We start from the raw sequence: 12476 nt of genomic DNA, 5'->3' as shown, positions 1-12476 counted from the left end.
TCCAAATCTGGGCACCATCTGGGAGCTTGTTAAAGATAAGGTTTTCCACTGGCTTTTTCCATACCAACTAGATCCAATTAGCAAAAGGGTTCTATTCTAGCAGAGCTTGTGTTCAGAGACAGAGAGAGAGGTGCTGAAGTAAATTATAGTTAGTTGCCAATAGTGTACAAGTTCACTTTGCACCAAATTGAAGTGCATGTGGCAGATGACAGTACTATTTAATGTTAATAGGCCTAAATGGGGGTGTCAGTCTTGAAGAAGTTGAATATTTACTTTAAAATGTTTTTGAACCAATTCTTAAAGTGGAGTCTTGGGAGTCAACTCTAAAGAAAATTGAATCTCACCATTTACTCAAAATTCAATAGGAAAATGTCAGCTCATTCCTTGAAGTCATAGAGACTATGCATGCTAAACATTCACTCTGTATGTCACCAAAAATGTTCAAATTCTTTTAACTTCATGGTTTTAGTCTAGGCTTAAAATTGGCTTGTGCTTGCTCTCTACCTCCTTCCTTATGAAACAAACTTCTTGAATTTTTCAAACCTCAAAAACTCAGCTGTAAAACTGTAGGAGACCAGCAAGAGGAAAAGGAAAGTTTCCTTCAAAGACGTCTCTAGGCACTGCTGACCAGTTCTGCTCACTCCTTCAAAATATTAACTATGGCTTTTGACACTTGTCTTTGGAGAAAGTCCAAATGTGGCAAATGGTAGAAGCAACATTTCTTTACCTTCCTGCCTGGAACTTCCTGTGACACAAGAGTTCTAGCTGGTGCTTTCACGTGGGGAACAAGGAGGTATGCTACTGCCCACACTCTTGCCCATGTTCACAGATGGAATAAGTAAACACATAGTGAGATCTACAGAACTGAAAATCGAAACCCTCTCATTTGGTTGGAATTCCTGAATGGGTCTGGACTAAAAAGGCAGCACAGTAGCAGTAATAAAACACCGACTTATTACCATAACAAAATTCTAAGGTGTGTGTGTGTGTGTGTGTGTGTGTGTGTGTGTGTATTTGTAGCAGGATACTCAGGAGAGGAGAAAATTAAATCTGAAAGCATATTTTTGTCTCTGCAGTCCTGAGTTGGAGACATTAAGAACACAACAACATCTCCCTCAGTTCAACTAAGTTGGTTCAAAAACCAAATTGTCCTTAGAAAGGGAGAGACACCCACTGATATTCTTTTTTGGCAAAATGAGAATCTTTCTGGCAAAGTCTTTAGGTTCCATTCAGGATCTGGAAACTTAATCGTCGAGTTCAAAACTTGACTCGTCATAGAGTTCGGGGTGCGCTGACTTTCTGTTCCGGGAATATTTCAGCTGCAGGAGATCACCCATCTCATCTAGCACTTCCAAAACCTGTAAAGAAATTGTCTTCCATTAGTTATCTTTAAACCCGAGTGGCTCTGCTCTCCAGTACCTCACATAGAGCCACACTCTTCTTTTGCCAGCTTCTTTGATTTTAAAGAAAAATCCAAATCGCTAAGGTATAGTGTATAAGGCATCCTTAGAGGAACGTTAGATGCTAATTCACTTTATTTAACATTCTTTGATAGTCTAACTCCACATTATGAATGTTTCACTTATTTTTGATGGTATGAAGAAAAGAATATACGTATCGGACTTATGCTTACCCTTTAGTTTTATTGTAAAGTTTAATGACTTATAGATAAACTTGTGGAAGAAAAAGATAAGGTTGTGGACTACATTTAGATTATATCTTCATGACACAGCAAATCAACCTGGCAAAGAACAAAATGGAACATTGTGGGAGCTAATTAGTATCCTCCCTTTTCTCCTATAATTGCCCCCTACTCTCACCTGGCTTCTCCTTCCCTTAATTTTAAAAACGAATTTCCGTGTTCCACAGAATAATATATTTTAATACCACAAAGGACCAAGAACTCATCTTTTTCAATCTCTTAATTCAGGCAGGTAACTATATCCCCAAATTTACAAATAAAACAATTAAGATCCAGAATATACAAAACATAATTTTTACTTTTAGTATATCACTAATCCTGTGGTGTTGGGTATGACTTTTTACTCTCTTTTGAGTCTGTTTTTCTTAACCTGAAAATGAGGAGGAAGACAATTATCAGGGTCTAATGCTTTGAAAAAGGTGAAATGGGGCTTGTGGATTTCCCTTTTTAGAAGTCATTCCCACCTTCATATATAATAACTCATTTATATATAACAAATATACATATATAACCTCATATATAATAAATTATTTCTACCTTCATGCTCCTGCAATCATCTAAACTTTCTTTTCAAGATGAATTTATTCTGTCTAATATTCATTAGTTGCTACTTATTAGTATCTCCTCTTAGACTTTTTGCTCTAGGATTTTTCACATAGTAGACAACAGTATTTTCTAAATTGCATTGACATTGTAAGAAAGTTTCATCAACTCCAATCTGATCAAGATGACTTAGTTCTCTGATATTACTCATTCACATACAAATTTAAATCAAAGGACAATAAAATATATTTTTAAATAACACCTCATGTAAATGGCTGATAGGATAGATCTGTCTTTGTTATTGGTTTTCCAACATGTTGCCTAGTTGGGTTATATGTTATTATATGAATTTGGTGGCTATGAAAAATGTCATGATGCAGGCAGTTGAATTAGCATGTTAAATTGGCTTCTGCATTTAGAAAAAGCACAAGATTTGGCTACTCCATCAGTATTTTCTATAAAACAAAAAACACTGACTTGACTCAAGTCTTCACTAAACTGATTTCTTTTTCTATCTACTGAGTTGATCGCATTGCTGGACAGTATTATCATACCCTTGTTTTTTAGTAGTGAGTTTTGTTAGTGTTATTTTCCTAAACCTCTCAAGAGAGACCCAGGGAACCCTAAGATAGTTCAATAGAAGAACCTGTTCAGAATTCAAGGTACCGGTACTGGAGATTCCACTGGCCTGTGACATACTCACCCTGTCTAACATCTCTCGGGTATGTGTTGCTGAAACACAGAACCGTGCCCTAGCTTCTGCAAGGGGAGTAGCTGGAAATCCAACGACCACCACTCCAATTTTTCTGTTTAGTAGATGTCTTGCAAAAGCCCTAAGGAAAGATAAAAAATGAGTTTAACTGGGAGATGACAAATTATACTGCAAAAAAGAAAAGAATATGGTTGACCTTTTCTTTTTTAAATAACAATTGGTAGAAGATAACTGAAGTTTTTAAACATGTATCAAATACAATTGACATAGAAATAGGACAGTCACTTGATGGCACCTGAGTGTGATTATTATTTGGCCTGGCATGCTCATTATATAATCTTGAGTACCAAGTCTAACATTGAGCAGAAAATGCTGATGTATATGACCTTGAATTAAGAAGTCTGCATTGGTGTTAAATCTTTTGTCTTAGGATTCCTAGGAATAAAAACCAAATAGCCAACATAGTGCAATTACATAAAGAAAGAATATATATTAAATGCACACTTATGGATTTAAAAAACTTAATGCCAATAATATAGTATGAAAATTTCAAGAAGCCTATACTTAATGAGGACCAAAATCAGAGGGTCTACAGGAGCCAAACTGAAGCCATATTCTCACTCCAGAGCAAAATATTTTATTTTCCATTAAACCAGGGATAGAAAATAGCAAGGATCTCCTCATTTCTTTTTTAATCCTCACCCGAGGACATTTTTTGATATTTTGTTCAGATAGAGTGGGAGGGAAAGAGAGAGGGAGAAACATCAATGTGAAAGGGACACATTGAGTGGCTGCCACCCACACGACCCAACCAGGGCCGGCGACAAACTGCAACCGAGGTACATGCCCTTCGCGGAAACCGAACCCAGGTCTCTCTGGACCTCAGGCTGATGCTCTAACCGCTGAGCCAAACCGGCCAGGGCTCTTCCTCATTTCTTTATGTGTGAATGAACACACCCAGGTATGTTCAAGGGTAGTCAATTCATTGACTAGTTAAAAGGGGAATGGGGCAAGAGGGAGACAGAGAAAGAAATGTGCGTGCACAGAGAGGCTGGCCAGTAGATGCAGCTTATAGGACATAAGTCACATAACGCAAAACTCTCTGATGCAGGGTAAAACCTTCTAAAGCTATGGTTCCTTCCCCTTAACTGCTTTTAGTTTCTTTCTTTTCCAGAGCTAATTTAAGTAGCAATTCTAGAATATCACACTGTCAAAGTCTGTAAATTTCTTGTGTCAAGAGCCAAGGTCAGACCAAAAGCATGCCCCAAGTGAATCTTTCCCTCTCTGCTCTGTTATTCTCTGCAGGAAACTTTAATTACTTAGTGAGGTAAATGCCTCATATCTGTTCTTAGCATTAAGAGATTTCTGGTGTCTTATTTTAGGCTGGAAGCTGACAGCATCACAGAAACCTTCTAGTCATAACTCAAGAAGAATTCTTGAACCAGACCTGAGAGCAAGCCTGTTCATTTATTCATTCCTCTCGCCAGTTAGCTGTCTGCCTTTTGGTTGCCTCGATGAAGCAATGGAGATTAATAAAACCTACCGAATATACAGCCTCTCTGGCCCCCTGGGTTGGGTAAGGCAAGATTCGCCCTTTGATTTGAGCTGGGAAGGTTACAAGGAGATGAAGCTTTCTAACTGAAAAAGCTTGAAAACAGTGGCTGTTCTTTCTCTTACTTGATCACCCTATGGAAGGCTGCCCACGGAACTACACAGGATGAGAGCTCATAATTGTCTGAGAAACAAGTCAAGTGCTTTTATTGCTAGAGTACAAACCACCTGACCCATGCTCTCAGGCCAGTTGCTGGGACTCCCAAAGGAGCGTTTTCACTGTCTGTGTGTTTCTCTTTGTACCAGAGGAAGCGAGTTTTGCCAAAGAATGTGAAGCAAACTATATGACTCTTGGTTCATTAGGCTAATTTGAGGCCTCCCTGGAGCACTTCTGAGTTTAAAACTTGCACTACTAAACTTTGCCTCTTTCAGTTAATGCATATAATTGCCCTGAACATTTTATATAATAAGCCTCTGGGTTTGTACTCCCCAAAGGAAATCAGAGCTGGCACAGGCTGAAAGAAACTAAATTATCTAATAATAATAATAATAATAATAATAATAATAATAAATAAATAACTAAACATTAGCATGTGTTGCATGCAGCATCACTGTGTCTTGTGTCCCATCATCTTCCAAGTGTGTGACAAGGACCATGAAAGGAAAATGTAAGCCCTGTACTAAATAGTAAATACAATATGTTCAATACATATAGTATAAATAAATACTACTTAAGTGCACGTTTTATGAGTGAAATCACACTACATTGAAAACTCCTTAGAAGATTCCAGTGGTAGAGTTTCAAGAGGAATCTTTTTAAAAGTTCAACTGGCTAGAGACTAGATTTTCATTCTGCAGTTTTTTAATAAAATCAAAGGTTTTTAAATGAGCAAATGAAAGAAGTGCTCCTACACTGGCTTATACAATTAACTCTTTGTCTCATCAGCTTCTCTACACATAAACTTGTCGTTGAAGAAATATCAGAGATAGAAATCAGGCCAGGCGGCAGGGCTAGCTCTTGCCAGCATCTCCTGCTAACAATAGATGATATGACCTTTTGTAACTAACCTGTTCTAAGTTTCCTTAGACAGCTCAAACTATTAGAGGTGGTTTTTTTTTTTTTTTCCATTGTAGTGATTGATGCCTTTGGATTCACCAGAGATGATATTAAAGAGGGCTGAACTTACACCCCGCTTTAGTGAGATGTGCATTTCCCCCCATGCACTAAAGCTCAAGAGGCTGTGCTGTGCACTGCAAAGAGCCCTGGTTTAGGAGGCAAATGCGTTCTATGCTCTACTACCTACAACCTGAGTGGCCCTTAGGAAGGAGTTTGACTTTTGTGAGCCTTGTTGTCCTCATTTGTAAACTAGGGTTAAGCGTCCTACCCTCAGTGGATGGTCCCTTGGTCTAAGAGCCTTAAGTAGCATATAATTGGCATTTAGCAATATTAGCTCCTCATTAAAACCGTCTTAAACTGGAAGGCACTAGATAGTTTGACATCCTCCAGTGTTCAATATGGAATAATTGATGCAGAGTATCGCTGTATCTTTACTACTATTTTTCCTGGAAGGTCTATTTTTATTAATGTAACTAAAGATTGCAATAATTATTTTGGGAGCCATGCAATTATAGTAACTCAATCTTGCACTCAGTTAAAACTAGTAATAATCATCACTGTAGCAGAATTAGAAGTAGTAGTAATAATAATAACAGCTACCACTGATTGAGTGCTTAAAAAACATCAAACACTATATTAAGTGCTTTATACATATTCTTAATGCTATTAATAATGATAGCTAATACTGAGTAGCTTCTATATAAGAGGCAATGTCAAATGCTGATATATCTCATCTTGTTTAATCTTCACAATGGCCTTATGAAATAGATACTATTATATCTCATTTCCAAAATGAAAAAAAATGGGGCTTCAGAAGTTTGGGTAACTTGTCCAAGGTTTGCTCAGCTAGGAAGAGGCAGAGTCAAAATTCTTTTTCATTCCAAACATCTCACTACACCATAGAGCATAACTTGTACGTGAAGCTCCCTCTCAGTTCTATTTTTATTTTTCACATTTACTGTTGTCCAGTTGGTACTCCTGGAATATAAAAGAGCAGGGGAACTTTCTGTCATTGTACAGTTGATCTCTAGAATTTAAATGCATTTTTTCTTACTTTCTATGCTATGAACTCTTCTCATTGGATTGACCTATTTCCCAACCTGCTGAGGTTTTAATTCCAGCTTTCATCGTCAAAGTTGGAACCATCCAGCATACCCCTGACTGACACCTGCCGTGTTATGCATGTCACACTCTCAAAAATAAAGTAAGTTGATATTTGCTGATTTCCTTTGAGCCAATGATAAAATATTAGACTGGCATGAGACAAATGTGGAATCTTTCTTCCAGAACACACCATTTCCCCAATTACTCTGAGTAAATTAGATTTCCTTTTGTGCTTTTCAAATCAGATGGTAAATAAAGGGTTTTGGATTATCTGCTACTTTGAATCACCATGGTCACAGAGCAGGATCCCATGGGACCTTTCTGTAGCATGCTGTCTGCTTGCCATTCCAGGCATTGATGTCCTGACTCAGATCTGTGAACAAAAGGCTGAGTGGTGGTAAACCTGTGCACATGAAACAACTCACACGTGTTTTAGCTGTTTGGGATTTTGCTGTGGTGAAATGACACAAAAGTGTACTCCAAAGAATCAACCTTTTGGGAACTATTAACTCACTCCTACCCATCACAAGGTCTCAACTGATAGCCCTTGGACCTGTTTTCTATACCTCCAACACTCTGCCAATCTATTCAGACTGTTAGAGAGCCAAACAGAAATTTCCAATATTGGGGTTTTATTCAAAGAGGGGACCTCTAGAATCTGATAAATGTACGTTGAATATTACTTTCCACCATGGGCTTGGTCAGACATGCAAATATGCAGGAAAGGTTTTATAATTTAGTGTTGAGAGCATGAGTTTTGGAGCAAGCCCAGGTTTGGGTTGTTCTCTAGGATCTACTGCTTGACAAGTATGGCATGGAGCAAGTTGTTTAACTGCTCTCAGCCTCAGTCTCCCCACACTTAAAGTAAGGATGCTTTCTTTTGAGGATGGTCCCAAGGGTTCAATGGGAGAAAGCACAAAACCCGGGAATTTTTGTTCTTAAATATTAGGAGAAGTTCTCCCTGAGAAAGATCTTAGGGCAGGAGGAGGCTCAGGAACATCCTTAATTTACTGTTGAGCCTTAGGAAGGGTAGGTGGCTCCCCTAAATTCACAGAGCTAGAAAATGGTTGAGCTTAGCACTTGTGGAAAGACCCTGCTGATGGGCTGGCATGTGGCTTCTGAGCAGTTCTATAAGTGAATTCTGGACTCAGCTCCCTGTTCAAAGTGCACAATCAACACCTATGTTGCAAGAGCTCCATAGTGTCAAAGGCACCATCTTAGTCAGATCACCTCGGGGCTTCTGCATTACTCTGAGAGTCTGTTGGATACTCACGCTACTTTACCAGGCATGTAAAGGAGCAGGGGAACAACGGGAGATTCCTCATTGCCATAGATAATGAATCCCATTTTTTGCAGTCTCTGTCTGAAGTATCTTGTGTTTTTTGCAAGTTGTCGTACTCTCTTTAACCCTGAAAGGAGACAGGCATGAAATCCATCAATTACTACCAGGAAGAGGGAAACAAAGGTCAGATTGGCTTGGCAAGCATTCCTAAGTCATTCTGCAGGCCTGCAGTGTTGGCTGGGAAGAGGTGGAAGTAGGGTAGGGACATGTCTCCTGGTGAGCAGGTGTGGGCACTGATGCTTGGGAACTGCCCTGAGCCTGGAAGACAGGATCTAGGGGCAATGATGCTGCCAGGTACTGCTAGCAATTAAAGGTAGGCTAGGCTGCAGGAACACAGTGGAGTAGGGTAGCAGGAGAGGTTTCTAGCAAGAAGGAAGGAGATGAACTATCATTTACTAGGTACCTATTGTGTATGGACTTTGCACTAACTGCTTTAGAAACATTAACTCGAGAAGAAATGACACAAGAAGTCTCCGCCTCTTCCTCCCCACCACACATACAACCCACTATCATGCTAGGTGTTCGTAGAGGCTTTTTAGCCAAGTTGAGCTAAAAAGATTGCCCCGCATTCAAGTCTCTAATTAAAGAACATGCTACCCAACTTGAATTTGGAGGAATAACATTTTTCTGGACAAGATAGGCCCAGCTGAAACCAGGGATGTTTTGTGAGACATTTGGTGATGGTAGAGTAATAAAGGGAAGGAAAGAGGGGGGCCTCTGGTTTTCCCCAAGCAGAAAAGAATGACAGTGTTTACTTCAAACAGAAAGTCTAGCCAAGGTGCATATGTTCATTTCAAGGTTATTGGTGCTTTTGCTTGGACGCTTATCCTTTGTCCTCAGCATATGTCCAGTGGTGAGGTTATACATGTGAGATGACAATAGAATTAAAGAGCAGAAGGAGTTCTGAGGACATCTGTCTACTCCAGTCCTGCCTCTAATCAAGAAAGTCACTAAATCAGCCACAGCTAGTCAGTAAATTCTCATTAAGGAAGGTTGCACAGCATTAGGTGTTTACACCCCTAGAAATCAGTCCAGTTTACATTTGATGCAAGGTTGCTATTCAGCAGAAATGTGCTGCTACTGTTGACCTCTGATTGGTCAGGTGTCTATTCAAACTGATAAGAGCTGTTGCTCTACCAGTTATTCAATATTTTGAACATCACTACTGGTTGTCTATAGTTCTCCAGATATAAAACGGGTAAACTTTTAGTAAACATATTGTTTACTTCCTTCTTAGAGACATGGCCCTAGATTGTGCCTTGACAATGGCGTAAGCAGTGACATCTCCTGCTCAACCTCCTTCCTCCAATGGACCATGGTGTTCATGTAAAGTTCATCCTACCTTTCCATTTTGCTACAAGGGTATAACAATGATTCTAACAGCTGGCAGTGATAAATGTGATCAAGCCTTGGCCAATAGGAACACTTTATTCTCCTTATTATTGGCTCATGATGGAACACAACCTGGGCCTAGTAGAGTCTTTCAGATCTACTGTGAGAATTTGGTCACTCCCAAGCTACATCTTTGTCACCATATGGAGGAAACCTGCTTGAGAATGATGTTGACCAAGAAGAAAGCTAAGACACAGGTCAGCAACAGTCCTGATGGCATAATCAATTGCTTAGACCTATTTATGCCTAAGTGAATCCATTCTCTGGACTAGCCCTGGTTGTGTAAACCAATACATTTCTGTTTCTTACTTAAGTCACTTTGAGCTGGATTTCTAAAACCTCTAACCAAATGTGTCCTGAGAAATACAAATATCCATTAATTGGATAAGGTTACTTCTAAAGGACAATAATAATATCAACAACAATAATACTTGTAGCTCACACATATGTAAAGTTACCACTGTTATAAGCACTTGATATTTAATAATTTAGTTAGCCATTTAGAAACTGTATTGACATAGATGTTGTAATCTCATGTTATAAATGAGGAGGAGCCAAGTAACTTACCCAAGTCATATAGTTAGTAGGTAGCAGAATCAGAATTTAAGCCCAGGTAATTGAGTTCTAGATTCTGTGTTGTTAACCCCTATATTATGGTGCTCTGCCCAATAGCAGCAATGATTAATGTCCACCAGATAATGAATGGTGGCCATCTCTTCCCCGAAGTTCAATAAAATTTATCACTGCCAGCTGTTAGGATCATTGTTATACCATTTTTTTTTTTTTTCAGTAGAGATAGTTGAGAGGTTGAAGGTTGAGCAAGTTTTAGACAGACTCATGTTGTGAGGGATGAGATAGGACATTGAGGACTAAAGTCTGGAGCCTACTACAGAGAAGTACTGGCAGATCCCTTTCACTTTGGGTGAGAAACCTGAAGGGTTACTCCTGAAAAGTAAGGGTGACTCAAAAGTAGACAGCCCCTCAAAAAGCACTTTCTTTATCCAAACATCTGACATTTTTAACTAGGCTTTATCACTCCCCAAATCATATCCTCTTTTTAGAATTTTTCTTTGCTCATCAGACAAAAATATACTTGACTTCTGTAACATTTTAAATGTGTTAACATATATGCTGAGGAATGGAGATTTTATTGAGTGAAACACCAACCAAGGAGAATGATGTTGAATGCTCCAAATGTCCCTACTTGTTTTCTGTTATTATCCTTCACCCAATCCCAGGTCTCAAAGAAGATCTATCCCCAAGTCTGACAGCTCTCAGCAAGCAGGTTGTGATAAAAAAAGTATCTGGCTTATTATACTTTCTCAGGAAACCTGACCTCTTACCCCCACCATGCTGGCTAAGGCTAATGGATGCAGGACACCCTTGACCCAAGGGCAGTCCATTTGGGTATTGGCCAAGGATCCATGAATTAGCCTATTGTAAGAACTTTTCCAAAGAGATAATAAATATGAATAATAATAATAAGATCCTCTTACTGGTAAAGTGTGAATGTGAAGAATTTAAAAAGAATCAATAATTGGTAGTAAGACTACATATTGGGGTACCTAGAGAGAAAAGCTTATTATCAGAATCTATAAGATAGAGGGAACCATTGGTAGAAGCTATGGTAACTCATAAAGAAGAGAGTTGAGGAGGGCAAGGTTAGTAGTAGAAACAGGAAAAAAAGAAATAGGAAGAGGGAAGAGCTTATAGTCTAGTGGGAGACAGACAATCAAATAATCATAAATGGTAAATTGTAGCTCTGATGAGTGCTGTAAAGAATGCTATTTGGTATTATGAGAACGCATGTTAGATTGGACCAAGTCTGAGAAAGTCAATACATAATAAATGAGCTTAGATCTCAAGGATAAACAAATGTAAACCTGGCAAAAAATCAGAGGAGAGCCCTGGCTGGTTGGACTCATCAGTTTGAGCATCATCAGCCCTCGGACCAAAGGGTTGTAGGTTCAGCTCAGGTCAGAGGCATATACCTGGGTTGTGGGTTCAATCCCTGCCCTGGTCAGGGTCGTGTGGGAGGCAACCAGTTGATGTTTCTTTCTCTCTCATTGATGTCTTCCTCTCTGTGTTTCTCTTTTCCCTCCTTCTCTTCCTTCCACTCCCTCTAAAATTCAATGGAAAAAATATCCTTGGGTGAGGATTAGCAAACACACACACACACACACACACACACACACACACACACAACAGAGGAGAGCATTTCAGGTACAGGAAACAGAACAGGTACAATGGTCCTATGGTTTGTAGAACAGAATGATTGAGAACTAGGCATGATGAAGCAGAAACTATGGGTAGATCATCTAAAAAAAAATGCATAGCAATTGAAGAATCCAACATTTAATGGTTGAGAAGAGGAAGATGAACTTAAAAGGTAGATAAATAGCAGTCAAGGATGGAGAAGATAAATCAAGAGAAAAAAATGGTGTTCATTAGATCTATCATTGTGGCCATTATTGATAACTTTTATTTTCAGGTTTCTGATTGGGACTTTAGTTTTAAAAAACAAGTAGTTGAAAGTATGATTCACTTTAATTGATATATGCTTTTATTTCTTCTTCTTCTTCTTCTTCTTCTTCTTCTTCTTCTTCTTCTTCTTCTTCTTCTTCTTCTTCTTCTTCTTCTTCTTCTTCTTTTTCTTCTTCTTCTTCTTCTTCTTCTTCTTCTTCTTCTTCTTCTTCTTCTTCTTCTTTAAGATAAACCTTCTCCCCCAAAGTTTCAGATTTGAAACTTGAATTTACAAGTAATGGGTTCAGAGAGGTGTAGAACAATTTGTATAACTTTTATAGACACAGCCTCCTTGGTGCTTAAAAAAAACCCTGTTTTGTAACATGCTGAAGAGTCTCTTGGAAACTTATTATGTGTACAGAGAGAAACCTATGTGAAGAAAAGAACTAGAAATTAGGAATGAGAATATTTGTCTTTACATTAAAAAAATGTCATCCATACATTGAATTTGTATATTAGAACATAAAGAGTAGGGGGAGATTGTGGATAG

General features: G+C 38.7%; 1 protein-coding gene across 1 annotated transcript in view; it reads right to left on the bottom strand.

Annotated features, from left to right (window-relative positions):
- Positions 1-1038: 1038 nt before the first annotated feature.
- SPTLC3 (serine palmitoyltransferase long chain base subunit 3) overlaps positions 1039-12476 on the bottom strand; it is a 135419-nt gene continuing 123981 nt past the window's right edge. Inside the window, exons 10-12 of the mRNA XM_036245291.1 lie at positions 8003-8138; positions 2949-3078; positions 1039-1358 (exon numbers count right to left, since the gene is read on the bottom strand). Of these exons, the coding sequence (XP_036101184.1) occupies positions 1245-1358; positions 2949-3078; positions 8003-8138 (380 nt within the window). The 3' untranslated portion in view covers positions 1039-1244. The remainder of the gene's footprint in view (positions 1359-2948; positions 3079-8002; positions 8139-12476) is intronic.

This window comes from Molossus molossus, unplaced genomic scaffold (genome assembly GCF_014108415.1).
Source record: "Molossus molossus isolate mMolMol1 unplaced genomic scaffold, mMolMol1.p scaffold_m16_p_6, whole genome shotgun sequence".
NCBI lineage: Eukaryota > Metazoa > Chordata > Mammalia > Chiroptera > Molossidae > Molossus > Molossus molossus.
The sequence above is the reverse complement of the archived record's forward strand: the minus strand, read 5'-3'. Positions and strand labels throughout refer to the sequence as shown.